The sequence below is a fragment of the Podarcis filfolensis genome, assembly GCF_964270895.1.
Source record: "Podarcis filfolensis genome assembly, chromosome: 2".
Classification (NCBI taxonomy): Eukaryota; Metazoa; Chordata; class Lepidosauria; order Squamata; family Lacertidae; genus Podarcis; species Podarcis filfolensis.
Window position 1 is genome coordinate 73,051,361 of NC_139605.1, and position 17,196 is coordinate 73,068,556.

The 17,196-nt window shown below is 49.2% G+C and overlaps 1 protein-coding gene and 1 long non-coding RNA gene across 2 annotated transcripts in view; one reads left to right on the forward strand and one right to left on the reverse strand.

Annotated features, from left to right (window-relative positions):
* LOC310753249 overlaps positions 1–2,080 on the reverse strand; it is a 64,777-nt gene extending 62,697 nt beyond the window's left edge. Inside the window, exon 1 of the long non-coding RNA XR_014543301.1 lies at positions 1,678–2,080. This is a non-coding gene — a long non-coding RNA (uncharacterized lncRNA). The remainder of the gene's footprint in view (positions 1–1,677) is intronic.
* Positions 2,081–3,262: 1,182 nt separating this feature from the next.
* Positions 3,263–10,196, forward strand: NKX2-5 (NK2 homeobox 5). Its single transcript, XM_083599100.1, has 2 exons — positions 3,263–3,646; positions 8,521–10,196. The coding sequence occupies exons 1-2, from the start codon at positions 3,355–3,357 to the stop codon at positions 9,126–9,128; spliced, it is 900 nt and encodes a 299-aa protein (XP_083455226.1). The 5' UTR covers positions 3,263–3,354; the 3' UTR covers positions 9,129–10,196.
* Positions 10,197–17,196: the final 7,000 nt, after the last annotated feature.

A 17,196-nucleotide genomic window follows, 5' to 3' on the forward strand; every position in this document is an offset into this window, starting at 1 on the left:
TTTGCCTTATCATGAATCGGGCTGTTGTCGAGATCCCTTCAGTAGCAGCCGGACGAAAAGGGAACGTGCGCACGATTATGTATGTTTGGACACACGCGTCCGGAAAGAAAGGAAGCAGGAACCTACTCGACAGTGCCTTCACTTGCACCCCGAGCTTTGATGGGGGGTAATTCCTTCTCTCACGGAGACCATCATCTTCCCTTTATAGCCTTTTGTATCCGGATAACATGCTCTGTCCAGCAAACCGAAAGGTACAGCCTAAACAGTGTTGGCACAGGAAGCCGCCTAACTCAGACCCTTAGGCTATTATCCAGCTCAGTATTGCGCACATTAGCGGGCAGCAGTTCCTCGCCGTTTCATACAGGAGTCTTTTTGTCCTAGCCCTACCTGGAGATGCCGGGAATTGAATTTGTGGCCGCCTACTTGCAAGGCAGGTGCCCCACAACCGACCTACGGCCCTTCCTTGACTTGGAAGTAGGGTGCGCTTTATCAGATCCACTTCCTAATAAGGATGCAACCCTAAACCCATTCCGAAGCAAGCCCCACTAAACCCCACAGGGCTTGCTCCCAAGGAGGTGCATAGGAATACAGTGGTACCTCGGGTTACATACGCTTCAGGTTACAGACTCCGCTAACCCAGAAATAGTACCTCAGGTTAAGAACTTTGCTTCAGGATGAGAACAGAAATCATGCTGTGGCGGCGCAGCAGCAGCGGGAGGCCCCATTAGCTAAAGTGGTGCTTCAGGTTAAGTACAGTTTCAGGTTAAGAACGGACCTCCCGAACGAATTAAGTACTTAACCCGAGGTACCACTGTACAGCCTTACTAGGATTTTTTTTTTCACACTACAGCATGTACGTGCATAGGATGGATTTGCAGTCTCTATGGAAAACCGCAACAATCCCCTTATTTCGAAATCATTCTGCTAATTTTTTGCTGCGCGCTCGCGCGCGCACCCACACCCACACGAGATACTAGATTGTGGGCACCAAAATCGAAGCGGGGAACAAAGCATCGGACCGTGGGCACGGAAGGAAGAAATATCCGGCACAGCAAGACGTAGATGCGCTTCCACGCGCCGGTGCGGGCGCCGCAGACACGCTCCTCAAGATGCAACATCTGTCTCTGCAGAGACGCCCGGAGCCCTAATGGCAGGTGGCAGTTGTTGCTGGAAGACACACACCCCGTTAGCTGGATCCTACCTAACACGGAGATAGTTTAACTGGTAATTTAGTTCAAGGGACTTGCTCCCTAATTGGTGTGTCTTAAATAGGATCCACAGAGGCACCACAATTAAAGAAAGGGGGAGGGGTTAGGCGGGGGGGTTGTCATGGGAGGGAATGCGTACACGTCACGTGACTATTTCTCAGGAGGAGCGCTTATACTTCTTTGGTTGTGATTATTATATTTTATTTATTTTTTAGTAGCCACACTAAATCCTCTCAAGATAACAGTCGGTTCGAGGGGAAGAGTTAATACAGTATAACCCAGAGGAAGCTTTTCACACTCTTGCCAAGACTTCCACACTCTCCTGAAATCCCCGCTATTGCTTTTCTGTCTTTTAGCACTCTGGTCCGTCCCATATTTCTCAGCCTCGAGGAAGGGGCTTCTCCAGAACCCAACCGGACAGATCTACCAAAACCGCCCGTAGGCAGTGGAAGGGCCCAGGGCAACTCACCAGCCGCCGCCTCTCTTCCGCTCTCGGGTCCGGATTTCTCCATGGTGAGGCTCTTATCGGTCTTTTCCGAAAGAAAAGCTCGCCGTGGGGATGATGTGCCTGCCTATCGTTCTTCGCTTCGAAAGAGTTTCCCAAAGAACTGGCTCCAGACTTTCCCCGTCTTCCTTTTACCCCCTTCCTTCCTTTCTCTCCCTTTCTCTGGAGCAGCCCACATTATTGCTCCCTTCTCCAAGCTGGGTCATCCCCCAGAGTGATTATTTGCCACTTCGGATTTGTTAAGCAATGCATCAATGTAAGTGCTTCTTAAGGGCCTGCTGCGGTCACCCGCATTTCACCGCCCACCACTAGAAGAGCCAAGGCTCGGGCTAGAAAGAGCCTGGAAGCCTGGAGGGAACCAGGGGGGTCACGCGTCTCCTCGGAAGAGCTTTGGCTCCGGGCCTGGCTTCTGAGAGAGGCCGGGCTGGGGTCTCCCCTGCTCTTGGTGGCCCTTCCGCGGCAGCCTTGCCTTCTACTTCCCAACACCCGCCCCAAGCTCTCCATTTGTCGTTATTGCCAATAATAGCGCTTAGGAAAAGGTGGGGGGAAAGGCGGACTCCAACTCCCACCCACCCCAGCCAGTCAGCGGGACCCACGGGCAGAACTGATGAGGGGATGTGTAGTAGCCCGGCTGCATCTGGAGGGCCATACGATCCTTGCCCTTGTCACAGAAGCCATCGCCTGGCAGACGCCGGAAGCAGGGAGCAAGGACAGTGGAGGAGACCCAGAGCTTGCCGGGCCTCGGGTCAACCCGCCATTCCGGCACCCTGAGTGGTTAGGGAGGTTAGCGCAGTAAACCGTCTTTCGTGTGTTCTGTAAAGGCCACTGCTTTAGATCGAAGCCACCGCTAAGTTCCTAGTGCTGTAAAAGAGGAGGCTAATTGCACTGCAAGCGCGAGGCTTTCCCCGCTGGATCCACAGGCCTGGTGGTGCGCTAAGCGCGCGCCGCGTTTGATCCCGGCTGGTGGGTTGGATCTTGCTGCGAGCTGATCTTGGGGAGGGCGCCCCTTGCCGTAGCCAGAGGAAGTGGCCTAACTTCGTGGAACAATTAAAACGACGGTTTTTGTTTTGTTTGGTTGGGTTTCTTTGGAGTGGAAACTAAAAAACGTGCCTGTTGTTGCTGACCCCTCCCTCCTCCCAGTTTCCCACAGTCGGGCTGATTCCAGGTTGTTGTTTTTTAAAAAAAGGTGTTTTTTCCTTAGGGAAACCTTTCCAAGAAGGGCGCTCCCCCCGCCGCCCCCACTTCCTCTCGCAGCCCTCCTCTTGACACGGCATTCAGGTCACCCTGCGCGCCCGACGGCGCTCTCCTTGCGGCTTGTTTATTCAACCTGACGCCATGATCGATGGCATCCCGGAGCGCTTTTGCGCGCGCCACTGGCCGGGCCTCGGCGTCCCTTCCGCGGCGCTGCTCGGCGCTCCGTGACTATATTAGGTGGGCCCGGGACGCGGCCCGGCGCCGGCCAATGGGAGAGGTCTCCCTGCGCCTCGCTCCGCCTCCGTCCCTGCCTCCCGAGTGTCCAAGCTGCGGCTGGCCGCGCCGGCCCTGCTGTGCGCGCTTTGGAGACGAGGCTCAGCGCACGCCGTGGGCACCTGCTCTGCGCTGGCAGGACGCTGCGCTCGGGCACAGACGCCGGCGCCCGCGATGTTCCCGAGCCCGGTGACCACGACGCCTTTCTCCGTCAAGGATATCCTGAGTCTGGAGCAACATCCCAGCGGCTTGGCGCCCATGGAGCTCTCGGCTCTGGGCTCGCCCTCGTCGTGCATGCTGGCCACCTTCAAGCAGGAGGCGTATCCGGCCGACGAAGGCCCGATCGCGGACAGCCCCGTCGGCCTTGCCAAAAGCAACGGCGCCGCTTTCCCCAGCCCCTTTTACGCGGCCAAAAACTACGTGGAAATGGACTCGACCAAGGCGCCCAAAGGGGACAACAAGAAAGGTAAAAAGCAAGGGCCCGTCGGGGACACGGAGAGGGTCCCTTCCGCGGCGGCCGAAGCGCCATCTCTCTCTCTTGAGCAGGGCAGGCTGGGAGGGGGGCAATATCTGGGGGCGAGGGGGAGACCTCTGGCCGGGCTAGGGGGCTCCGAGGCAGCTGGAGCTGGAAGCGGCTGCTTGGTTCCTGGATCTCCCGCCGACTCGAGTTAAGCAAAACCACCGACGGCCCAGGGGAAGGAAGGAAGTCTCCGAGGGCCCGGGGAGTGCGCGGCCAGTCCCGCTCCACGTATGCACAGCCGCCCGGAGTCTTTTCTGAAGGAAACCAGCTGGATTGTCGCCTACATGTCGACAGGCTTGCAGCTTGTCGGCTGGAAACGGCAGTAGCAGTGCGTCGTCTTGTTTACGAACCATCCCTCTTTGTCATTTGCTGGAGGAGCGGGATGGTTCTCCATCCTCGCGTCTCCTAAAGGAGAGGGATTCAGGTAGAGTCGGCTGGGCTGACTGCTAGTTGGCGATCCCTTTGCGGGCAGACGGGGTGTTGTGCTGGAGTCGGACCCTCCCTTGGGCAGGTGACTCCTAGTCTAAGAGGGACATTTGCTAACATTTTCCTGCAGATGTCTTCCTCCTGATAAACCAATTTTTCTTATTATTGACGAGGATGAGGATAAGCTTTTTACAGAGCGTTTGTGATTGTCCAAGGCGTATGACAACCATTATCTTCTTGTGAGGATCACAAGCCTTTAGTCCACTGCAGATAAGGAAAGAAAGAAAATATCTTGCCTAGGGTCATGGCAGGGATGAGCCTGGGCACTTCCTGGTTCTTAGCTCGTAACCCGGTCATATCCACATCTACTCAAGTAACTTCAGAGGTACTTACACCAAGGCAGATGTGCAGAAAGTTGCAGTCGATGTTCTGCAGCTGGACTCCAGCTAAGAGTCCGAACTCTTTTTTCTTGCGCGCTGAATTTCGGTAACAAATGAGCGGAGAGGTAGCATTGAGAATAGGATTACTATCCATTACATTATTGTTGTTGTCAACAATCATTTTGTAAAATTTAAAATATGTATAAGATGTATAAAAACTGTAATTCGTATTAAACATGCTCGTATTTAAATTTAGTATTTACATTTAAATTTATATAGTTCTACATTATTATTATTATTATTATTAGCAGCGCACCCGTTGCTCAGCTGTCCCTTTGATGTAGGCTGAGAGGCCTCTGAACTCCTCAAAAGGCGCAATCCGCAAACTCACTCTAAGGCAACTTCCTCCAAAAGTGTCTGGCGTTGGTAAGACAATTTGAGATTCTTAGAATATTCCTTGATAAATCGAGGAGCACAATTCAACATTACGACCCTTCCCAGAAGGAATAGACTCCAACCATCTCGATTGGATTTATTTTAAAACAGAAGTAGTAGTACTAGTAGTAGTAATTTAACTTCTGCTCAGGAGTTTGATTAACACGCACAAAAGTTCCATCGAATGCATTTTTTCGCTGGTCCTTTAGGAAGTCATGTTTACATTAATTGCAGTAATGATTTCTTAGTAAGCCTTCGGAGTATTAACGTTTCAAAAGTTGCCTTTGGAAGTCACGACTTTTTAATTCCCCCCCGCCCCATGAGGTTGCCATCCTATGCACACTTAATTGGCCTCGAGCTCCGCTGGACCTCTTGAGGCTCACCGGTTCTAAGTAAGCATGCATTGGATTGCTCTGTAAGATTTCCAATTCATTGTGTGGAAATTGACGGAAAGGATCAGCTCCCTGTGTGAATCGCACTTTAATCAACTCTCTAGTGGAGAATGTCCCTGCTTTTTTTTTTTTTTTTTTTTTTGGAATCACGAGTTCATTTCCATTTCCTTAGGAATCTTCCCAGATAGAACATCAGACCGATTGAGCTTTGATGTGTTCATACTTTGAGCAGCCCATTTCCTGGGAATCTCGGGCTCGGATTTTGGGTTCCTAAACTAGTTAACATTAGTCCTAAGTAAATGGCGTAGAAATAAATAGCACTGACTTGGAAATGGCTTGTATAAATTGGAGATGATAGATAGATAGAGTGTATATCTATCTATCTATCATCTATCTATCATCTATCTATCTATCATCTATCTATCTATCTATCTATCTATCATCTATCTATCTATCTATCTATCTATCTATCTATCATCTATCTATCTATCTATCTCTATGTGTGTAGGTAAATGTGTGCGTGTGTAGTACTGAAGTGCAGCTAAAATCCACATTAACTGTTCGAGAAAAGAGCTTGAATGGGACTCATCAGTGTCTGTGGTTTCTTCACTCTGGAGGCAAATGTGACGCTACCTGAGGTCGCTTCTAGATGGCCTATTTATTGAGCATTTGTCCTGCACAAAGTTTGCGGGGGTGGTTATGGCTTCTTCTACTTTTTGATAACCTATTATGATTTGTTTGAGGGGCTGTTATGCAATCTCGTGTGAACAATTGTTATCCCACACTTCCCAGTACATTTTCTGGCAAATTCCTTACCGCAAAAACTCAGATTATGCTTTTATTTTTCGGGAGCGATTTGTTGCGCAGCAGTTCCAAATTTCAGTTGCTTAACCTGAGTTTACCCGTCTGCGGCTGAATCCCAACCACCCGCAAATAGAGACAGTGTGGCTGCGTACGGACCATACCTTTAATCACATTCGAAGCACGTTGTTCCCTCAAAGAATTCTGGGCAATGGAGTTTAAGGGCTGCTGTGAATTGTATTCCGTGAGGGGCAAACTACAGTGCCCAGAATTCTTTGAGGCAACGAATGTACTTCAAAGGTACATTGTGCACGCAATGAGATCTTGAGGTCTACCCAGCTGGGCGTGATTCAGCCACAATTAAGATTTCCGAAATCTGATAATATATATACGTGCTCAGAAGCAAGCCCTGTTGATTTCAATGAAGCTATTTTCAATAAAGATAGTTTAGGATTCATCCTTTAAGTCCTATAGATTTGTAATGAGTAAAAAAACCAAAAAACCTATGGACAAATAATTAAATTTAAGTTTTTAACGTTTTCATTTTAAATTGGCAGTCCTATGGCCATGTCTTCCGCACGTTTACTTTGAAGCGCCCTACTGATTTCAAATGGAGGTTGTCCCTAATAAAGTATGCAAAAAATGAATAAAAATAAAAATTCAACGTACTGAAACGTGACCAGATTTTGCTCATTATATGCAGTTCCACGATCCTGGGATCCCGCTGATTTCAGTGGGACAATTTTTGGGAGTGCCTAAGTCATATGCTTACATCCAGTCTTTAAATTTCCAAAAAGAAATAATTCCGGTATCATTTTCATCGCTTTGAGCTGAGTTTGTGCCTTGAATATTAAAAATGAACTAAGATGAAGGGCAGTGCTGTATCTGAATAATTAAAAAATGCAACAACAACAGGAGCAACCACCTAGTCCGCAGAGTAAGGCCTTCAAATCTAAATTTCTTTGGAGGGAACAAAGCGCACCTAAGAATATAGCTCTGCTTGGAAAAAAGGCAAACGAAAACAGAGGCTTTGCTCCATTTCTGCGGAAGCAAATCATTGGAGTTCAGCAGTATTTCCAAATAAGATGAGTTGACTTCTGAATAAACACTTGTGAAATCTGTTTGGGATCGACTTCTACTCCCGCTGACCTAAAAGGGTGAACTTTTCAGCGGATACAATTTAGCCAATGTTAAGCACTTTTGTATCCCAGGGTTTAATTTTAGCTGGATTTGAGCCCCCAAATGTAAGCTTGATCTCTTGCATTAATTTTAATTGGCCGCTTTTCGTTTTAGAATTCTATACTGCAACTATCTATAGAGAAAGAGAACTGGGACTTTAGCACCTCTGAACATGGCAATCGATATTGTGGTGTAAATGGATGTGTTTATCGGGCTACAGAATGGAGACACATAACGTTATTTTAACACCCAGAGCCTTTGGGGAGAAGGGTTGGTTCAATGGGATTTACTCCCAAGTGTATATAGGGCTGCAGTTTTAGGGCGCAATGCTCTGAATATTTTTTGGGTGGTGGAATAAATTGCACAGAGCGCTGCTGAACTTACTAATGAGTAAGCATCCAGAGGATTCAGTCATTTGCTTCGAAAGCTTGGGGGCGGGGGCGGGACTCAGGTGGGCAGTAGAGTCAGTGAAAAGTGTTTTGAGACCTTAGCTTTGGAGGGTGGGATCCATTTTAGAAATGGCATTGGAAGCAAATCCTATTGATTTCTATGGAGCGCAGTATTTAGCCTGACCTCCCAAACACAGATCACAATCCAACTCAGAGGGCCGATTCTCTGTGCTGGAGGCTGGTAGCCAGTACTTTTTCCCACCCCAGAGGCACCGTCGTAAAATGGTTAGAGGAGTTAGAAGAGGGCTCCACTGAGATCCCCACTTGGTCCTGCTCACTTGCGTCAGTCTCGCCTGCTTCACGACATAGCTGTCAACGTTTTCCTTTTTTTAAGGGAAATTCCCTTATTCCGAATAGGATTCCTCGCAAGAAAAGGGAAAAGTTGACAGCTATGCTTCACGGGGTTTTTGCTTGGGAGGTCAAAATGGGTGGAAGATCAATGTGGAGGCTGAGCTCTTTGGAGAATGCAAAGGAAGGACCTATACAGGCAATCAAATGAATGAGACTTAATGTAAGGGATCAATATAAAGGGATCGGAGCTTCCGGTTGAAATCCTCAGTCCAACCAAAATAATAGAATCATAGAATTCTAAAGCTGAGAAAGGACCCCGAGGGTCATCTGGTTCAATTCCCTGCTATGCAGGAATCTCAACCAAATCCAGAGGACTAGTGACTTGGAAATGTCGAATTCTGTATATGACAAGCAAGCGCCAGGCTCTGACTGCCCCTCTGGGCTTCTTTCTCCTTGATTCTCCGCAGAGCTGTGCGCCCTCCAGAAATCCCTGGAGCAGGAGAAGCGGGACGCCGAGGATCCGGAGCGACCCCGCCAGAGGAAGCGGCGGAAACCCCGCGTGCTTTTCTCGCAGGCGCAAGTCTACGAGCTGGAGCGGCGCTTCAAACAGCAGAAATACCTCTCTGCCCCGGAGAGAGACCACTTGGCCAACGTGCTGAAGCTCACCTCCACGCAGGTCAAGATCTGGTTCCAGAACCGGCGGTACAAATGCAAACGGCAGAGGCAGGACCAGAGCTTGGAGATGGTGGGCATCCCTCCTCCGCGGAGGATCGCCGTGCCCGTCCTGGTCCGGGACGGCAAGCCTTGCCTGGGGGACTCGTCGCCCTACAGCTCCCCCTACAACGTCAGCCTCAACCCCTACAGCTACAACTCCTACCCGGCCTACAGCAACTACAGCGGCGCCGCCTGCAGCGCCAGCTACAGCTGCAGCTACCCGGGCGTGCAAGGCGTGCAGCCCGCGGCGCCCGGCGGCAACTTCATGAACTTCAGCGTGGGGGACTTGAACCCCGTGCAGACGCCCATCCCGCAAGGGAACAGCGCCCTCTCCACGTTGCACGGCATCCGGGCCTGGTAGGCCTCCCAAGGCTCCCTCCCTCCTTGCGGCGGAGGCTGAGTGCTTGGGGGGGAAGACTTTTCCTGGACGGACTCCAAAGCGGGCATTAAAAGCGGCCGGGCTGGACCTCCTGCTGGAGAGAGGCGGTCTGTCAGCAGGGATCACTCTGGGCTCAAGGACCCGGGGGCGCCAGGGAGCGCATACACCCACCCCAGGTTTGGGGTTCTTTCGGTGTGGGCGCACAGAAGCTCCCAAGGCGCCTCCCAGCACTCGCTCATTCGCCCAAGGAAGATCTTGTCTACACTGCTGGACACATTTTCTGCCCCCCACTGCCCCGCCAGCCAACTTCTGCTCCAGGCCAGGATTGCGCGCACTGCGCTGGGCTTTTTTATGGTTCAAACTACAGGGAGCAGCTTGCTCTGCAGATCGCAATCTTACAGCGAATTTAAGAGACGGGCGTGAATCCACTGGGCTCTCTTTTTGGATCCAACTAGAACATGAATTTCCAAGGGGAGTTGGCGTTTTCAGGGGGGGCGGGTCTTGTTTACTAACAGACATACTCCCACTCACGCTCTCTTGTCTGTTTCGTTTTATTCTCAACACGTCCAGAATCCTTTTCCTATACAGTATTTAAAAGCTCGATGTCAGGATCTTCAGGGGTTGCTCAAGTTGGCTGCGAGCTCAGGTTTTGAAACAAGATTTTTCTTGCTGGGTTGTTCCGGTGTAGCTGGGGTTATGTTGTTCTGTTTTTAACTTGGACACGTCTGGCCTTTCCTTCTCCAGACCTTGCGTGGGAATATGTGTGTGTGCGTGCGCGTGTTGGGCAAGGGGGTGGGGTGGAGTGAAGACTCTTTCGCACTGTAGCCGAGGCCCCACCAGAATGAAGGAAGTCAGACGCTGTTTTCGTTCCAGACCCCCATTTAGTTGTTATGCACTAAAACAAGTGATTGATTTTGATAGTATTAAATGCACTGTCTGTTCTTTGTCCAGCCGCTTGGTTTGATGTACGTGGTCTCCCTCATCCCCCCCTTTTTTTTGCTGTACAGCCCGATACAACTGAGTGTCTTGTCATTAAAGAGAGTGGCTTGAGTTTGTGGGTCGTATTTGCTTTCTTTCCTGCAACCGAGTATTTATTGGCTTCCCTTTAATAGGGGTCGCGCGGGGCTAGCGATTCTCTCTTGCCTGATCCCACGGTCAAAACGAAGCACTTCCTTTTAAATCTAAAAGGAGTCCGTGCCATTGAGCGGCGGGCGCAACCGAGCCAAAACCAGGCACTTTGAAAATTGGGAGAGATTCACAGGGCAATTCGATGCATGCTCATACATGTATATACAGTACACACAATAGAAATGCCATCGAATTCAATGGGACTTACTCCCAGGGAATTGTGTCGAGGGTTGCAACTTCAAGCTTGTTTTTTTTCTACGTGTAATTTGCATATTTATCTGGATTTCGAAGTGGTCTACTGTGAAATAAAGTAAAAACAAAAATAGAAGCTTAATTTTTCCGACTCTGGTTGGATCTCATCCTTTATTCGAAACTCAGAGCCATAACCACGTTTACTTAGAAGTAAGTCTCGTTCGTGGTTAGCAAGTATGCTTACCATTCTAATCTTAGTATTATTTAGTATTATCTTAGTATTATTTACAACCTCCTACTCCACACGTCTCCACTAAGAACGAAGTACCGGTAGCTTTATGCCGAGTTCAATGGGGTTTTACTTCTCAGCACCGTCATTTGGAATGCGCAGCCCCATCCTGCGTGCGTTCACCTGGAAGCCAGGCATCCTATGCTCAATCTGGATCCCTCCAGGTGTTGCCGAACTCCAACTCCCATCAGCCCCGCCCCCAGTCAGCACGGCCAATCGCTAAGGCGGATAGGCAGTCTAGTCCAGTGGATCCCTATTAGCCACGGACCCCCTGTTTTTCAAAAGCCAAGCCGCGGACCCCCTACTTTGAAAATGTGGTGGTTTTGTTGTGTGAATGGTGCCACAAACCCCGTGGGGTCCCACCAATTGGGAACCACTGGCCTAGTCCAACAACACCTGAAAGGTCTTAGATTCTCCGCCACCGTCCACGCCCCCGTCCAGTATGCGGGTGACTTGAATAAAATATTGGGGGAGGCCAGGTAAGCACCGCCCCGTATGATCGATCACATGATGCGGCACACGCACACCATTTGAATGGCAATGCCCATCAACTGGGGGGGGGGGCTCAAATATTTCATCGGAGGGGCAAAGGGACCTCGGCCCCTAGGAGCTGGCTCCTATGACCACCCAAATCGCATCCAGACCAACTGGGCTTCTGAGTGGACGTGTTTGGGAAATGGGAAGATGAACTTCAACGCCAGCGGGTGGGGAGGAGTCGCCCGGTTCAGTCAGGCCTGGCACGGAAACTCCCAAGCACCCTTGGGAGCTCTGGGACGATTTTCTCCCTGTTGAACACGCAGAGTCGGAAAATCCAAGGGACACCATTTCCTCTTGCCAAGCCTTAGGTCCTGCTTCCTGGCATTCCCAGTCCATTTCCACACCTACACGTTGCTGCTTAGGCAAGGAAGCCCCATCCGAATGAAAACCGGAAAGCACGTCCAGTTAGACTTGCTGCGTACAAGGAGCGCCTGCGGTGAATAGCAGGTCCAGGTGTGTAGGAAGTGCCAGAACAATCTGCTGTGCGTTAGAAAAAGGCTCATTGCCGAGACACACCAGCCATTTAGCTACCCAAATGCAGACAGATGACACCATCCCATCCTAACAGAGGATACCACTATTCTAGCGGGCAGCGGGTATATTTTCCCAGGGCGTGTGGCACACCCACCCAACTTCGTTTTCTATGCGTGCAAAACGCCGAGCAGCTTCCTTTCGGATCTATGTTCTCTTTACATGGAAAAGAGCGTCCTTGTCACAGGTGCTTCTTAATGTGTTTCGTTTTACTAGGATCTGAGGGCAATTGGCTTTTAGTGCCCCATTAGGACGTCCTAAAATTAAGTAGCACGTCCACTCTCTGATGGTAAGAGCTGTTCGACCTTCCCTCGGAAAGCGGTGGACTCTCTCCTTCCTTGGGGGTGTTAAAGTAGAAGTTGGGTGGCCATCTGTCTTAGATGCTTTAGTTGAGATTCCTGCATTGCAGCGGGTTGGGCTAGATGACCCTGGAGGTCCCTTCCAACTCGACAGTTCTATGATTCTATGAGTACAGCAGTGCCCCATCAACATTTGCGCTCACTGGATTTGAGGAGGCTCTTGCTTCAATGCGCTTAAGCCACAAACTGTTTGGGAGCTGGGCTAACCTATGGCCTTCCAGATGTGGTTGAGCTTCAGCTCCCATCTGCACATCTAGCGTGGCTAATCGATGGCCAGAGAAAACGAGAATTTAAGACGAGTAATGTCTGGCTAGCTATAGGCTCCCCATCCCTGGTACAGAAAGCTAACGGCCTTTCCAAACGCCTCTCCCCCGGTTTTCTCCTCGGCAGGAACAACGACCACTCCAAATTCACCCAAAGAGCGCTAGAAAACTTGGAAGGCGGTCTCAGCACCCCGCGTGGAGCTCTCTGCTCAAGATCAAGAGCCCCTTCCACCCAGTTTTATGCGCGCCATCAAGGCCACCTTACCCCACTTCCCCCTAAACACACGCGCACGCGCGCTTATCAAAGGCCCCCAGGACGATTTCCTGTCTTCGCAACGAGGACTGTCTTCAGCAGGGAGAGTGCGATTGTGGAGGGGGCTGGGAGGAAGAAGTGCTGCTGGTGGGTCTGAGTTTGGCGACCTGGCGCTATGACTACTCAGCCCCTTATCGGATGTCCCTAAGCGGAGTGAGGAACAACAAACAGGGGAATGAGGCGCAGTCAAAACATCCTGGGGGCTGGGGGCGGAGGGGCATTGTGCCGCGGTGGAGAATGCCATTAGGGGAAGGAGGGGACCTCTCCGGAGTCCCCTATCGGACCCATCAGTAAACAAGGATGGAGACAAGAAGCAGCCAGGGAGGAGCAGGGCGAGGAGAGAGGGCGGCCAGCAGCCGAGGGCCATCGCTCAGAGAGGACCACGCCTCCTCTCCCCTGCGCAGTTTGGGACTGGAAGGTACACAAACACACACACCGAAAATGCAGCTCACAGGAACCCTTGAGTCCAATGTGTCCCCCTTGGAATCAGTTTATCTCCATGGTTGTAGGACTGTGTGTGATTTCAAGTACGGATAAAATTCTCAACATCTGTGTGCCTAATTCTACTCCCTTCCTTCTGCCCCGCACGCAAAAAGAGATATTTTGGCTGCCTGGGTGGTGACTGGCAGAGTGATTGGTGAAGATCCAGCTGAAATCGCAAAACACTAGGTAGAGCGTTGTAATTCCACAGCTTGGAATAAATAAAAATACTTAATTAACTGACCAATTGCGTGGAAGATAACTGCCCCCTAAAATAAATCCTGGTTACGCCCATGTTCCACATGTTGACGCGCGTCTGCCCGTACCTTTAAGCCTTGTCGCTTGATGGCTTACCGGCGGGAAAGGCGTGAGCTGTTTCCGTCGACTGGCGTTGCCATCGAGGTGGCCTTTAAAGTGTGCCTAAATCACAGAAACGGGGTTGTGGCGACGAGGCCAGGGGCACGTGGGGAATTCTCCTGGTGCGCACCAGGGCCTCTGATTTCCCACCCCCCACTGCCCCTTTCAGGGTTGTGAAGGTGGCTACCCCCTCAAAATAAAAATCACATAGAGGTGAAATAAGAACTAGGAGAGCAACACCTGACACCACACCTGATAACATGAAAGGCTTCAAGCAAGGGGCTGGTAGGAGTGGTTTGTGGGATATTTAAAGGTAAAGGTAAAGGGACCCCTGACCATTAGGTCCAGTCGTGGCCGACTCTGGGGTTGCAGCGCTCATCTCGCTTTATTGGCCAAGGGAGCCGGCATACAGCTTCTAGGTCATGTGGCCAGCATGACTAAATGGCTTCTGGAGAAACCAGAGCAGCACACAGAAACACTGTTTACCTTCCCGCCGGAGTGGTACCTATTTATCTACTTGCACTTTGACGTGCTTTTGAATTGCTAGGTTGGCAGGAGCTGCGACTGAGAAACAGGAGCTCACCCCGTCATGGGGATTCGAATCGCCGCCCTTCTGATCAGCAAGTCCTAGGCTCGGTGGTTTAACCCACAGTGCCACCCATGCAGTTAAACTAACAACTATTGTTTGCTAGAAAGGCACACACAGAGGAAGTTGGATCTCACAGGGTCTACAGGAAATCCCACCAGTGAGAGCTCCTCCCACTGTGTCCTGCCAGCCAGGTAAAAGGGGCGCCACCTATATAAGTTGGTCAGGTCAGGCCTGCTTTCTCTCTGCTTCATGATATCCAGTCTCTCTCATCTCTTCTCTTCAGTGTCTCATCAGTGACTAGGGATATAAGCCCAGACTCCATGTTAATCTAAACTACAATATATGTCTGTAACTACCTTTTAAGCCTGCCTCAAGACTGCTACTGTGAAATGCGAGTAAGTAAATTTATCTTTACTTCTAAGAAGACTGTTTTGCATGTATATATTTTTAAGGGAGGAAAGTGGAAATTGCCAGGAAATCCAGTCTGCAGTAAAGCATCCTGGATTACTTAAACTGAAAGGCTGATCAACAGCTTCCTTATTTTTGCTGCAAAGGTAGATGTATTCCGCTGAATTCACAAACCCAAGGAAGGATAACATCTCACAAATATATCCTCTGCTAGATTCTGTACACAGCCTTACATGGTTTGCGAGGAATGGCCTGGTGGACCAGCAGTGGGCCATAGTTGGGCTTTAGCTGTGCGGTAAAGCATGTGTGTTGCCTGCTCACAACAGCTCCATGGTTCAGTCCCTGGTACCTTCAGGTAGGGATGTGAAAGACTCCTGACTAAGACTCTGCCTGTGAATGTCAACCATTCTGACCTAGATGAACCCATGGGTCTGACACTGCAGCTTCCCATGTTCCTATGGATTTGCCCCAGCAAAGGTATATGTCTCACAATTCTGCCCCACAATTCCACATTTCTTTGGTAAGAGGTGGGGAAAGAAGGGGCAGAGGAATATGCTGGGTTCAATGTAGCTTTATGTCACTGAATATAGTGGGAATGTGTATCCGCGCATTTCCATTAAGTCCAATAGAACCCCTGTTATTCTTGTTCCTGAGATGTGGTCTATGCATTCAGCCACAGCTCCATCAGAGTATTTTCTGAGTGGGAAATGGAAGCTATGAAGAGTGAAGTGCACTTCAGCTGGTGCAGAGAAAATGTCCGAGGTGAGCTCTGGACCAGCTGTAGGTGGAGAATTTGTGCTATGTTAAAGCTAGTCAGCAGAGGAAGAGAAAACGAGAAAACACAGAGGAATGAAAATCCTAATAAATTGAAACTTAGTGAAGATGCACAGCATATTAATAATAAGAATAAGTCTGAACCCTTCTTAGTATTTCAAATTGCAGTGTGCCTCTCTGGTAGGATATATTGTTTTTATCTTATTTTATTATGCATATTTCAATCCAGAGGTTAAAGTAGTTGTTTTTATCTCTTGATGTTTATATTGTCTTTTTTTAAAAAAAAATAAATTATTAACCGGCCAATCAAATCACATCACATCACATAAATTCCGAATTACAAAGCCGAATTTTAAATTTTGTTGAGGGGACCCATATTTCAAGATCCGAAGGGGGATTCTGATCATCTTCTTGCTACTGCGTTAATGTCCAAATCAGTCCAAACAAAGTTCATAATTCTATCCAGTCTTATCTTGCTGTTTCCACATCACATCTTGTTCATATATTTTCTCTTTTTTCTTTATGATCTCTTCTGATAGTCTCCTTAAGCCGATAAACACCAATAATAATCCTGTGTGAATTTTTCCATTCTTCCAATCCTCAAATCGAGATGGTTTCCATATATCATCGCCTTCATAGATAACAGCGCTCTTTCCATCATTAATTACAGAACTGTCGTTCTTAAGTCCCACTGAGGAGTTTCACCCACAATATAAAAACAGCTCTATTTCTCTATTTCTCCTCTCAGACTTAAGTCCTCCGACAGAACTTCCCAATATGGCGACGGTATTTTTAACTGCGTCATTCCAAAGCCCTTATACATTCCACGCTCTTCTTAAAACATGCTTTGGTTCGAAAGTTTATCTCCACACAGTCTTAAATCCATAGCTTAAGTCCTTAACACGACATTTCTGATTTGTGAGGGGGGGGGGATTCTTGTTTAATCACATAAAAGAAAGAAGGGAAGGTTTTTTTCCCCTCCCCCATCAGTCTCTTTGCCATACCGAGTCTTGGCGTATCTTCTCATGATTTATACTTGTTCCTCCGACTCGTCTTGTTTTATCAGAGATCTCTTCTGTTAACAGTTTTTACTCCCCCTTCTTCCTTGAAATATGTGCATTCGCTTCATCCAAATTGTTTCTTTTGAAGTTCTTGCAGCTAGTGGCGCGGATCAGAGACGGCGTCCAGGAGTGCCGAAATCCCACAGGAGGGCATTGTGCCTAGTGCCCCCATCCCCTCAAATTCGGGGGTGGTATAGGGCACAGCAGGCAAGGGCAGTTCCCCCCCCCCACAATCCTGGGGGGGGGGTAGGGAGGCTATTTACTCCCATCACAGCCTCCAAATTACCTCGTGTGGGTCGGAGAGATGTTATTGTCAGCCATCTTCTGATGCGCCCCTAGTGGCCCCTCCCGATGTTTATATTGTCTTGTCATAAATTGTTTCAAGTGTATTGCTGAGAATATGACCCATACTTTTTATAAATCTGTCAATTCAGGCATTGTATATGGAGAATATTTTATAAAAACTGTACAACTGAGTTTATCTAAAAACAACCATTGCTGATCCATTATTCTGGTTCTGACTGAAAATGGGAGGGAGTAGGACATTCTAGCTCATGTTCAGCTGATGCTCAGTAGTCTCAATGCATACAGAGTATACCAGGTATGAAAAACTAGCCACACAGCCTGTCAAACCACTCATGTGACTGTAGGTAGTAAGAAAAGCTTGCAATGCCCAATACATCCCAATGAAGTGGTTGCTCACCCTCACCTATTTTGCTATTGAAGTGCGGATGGTCAGACTGAAGGGCATGCCCTTTAGGGAAAGACA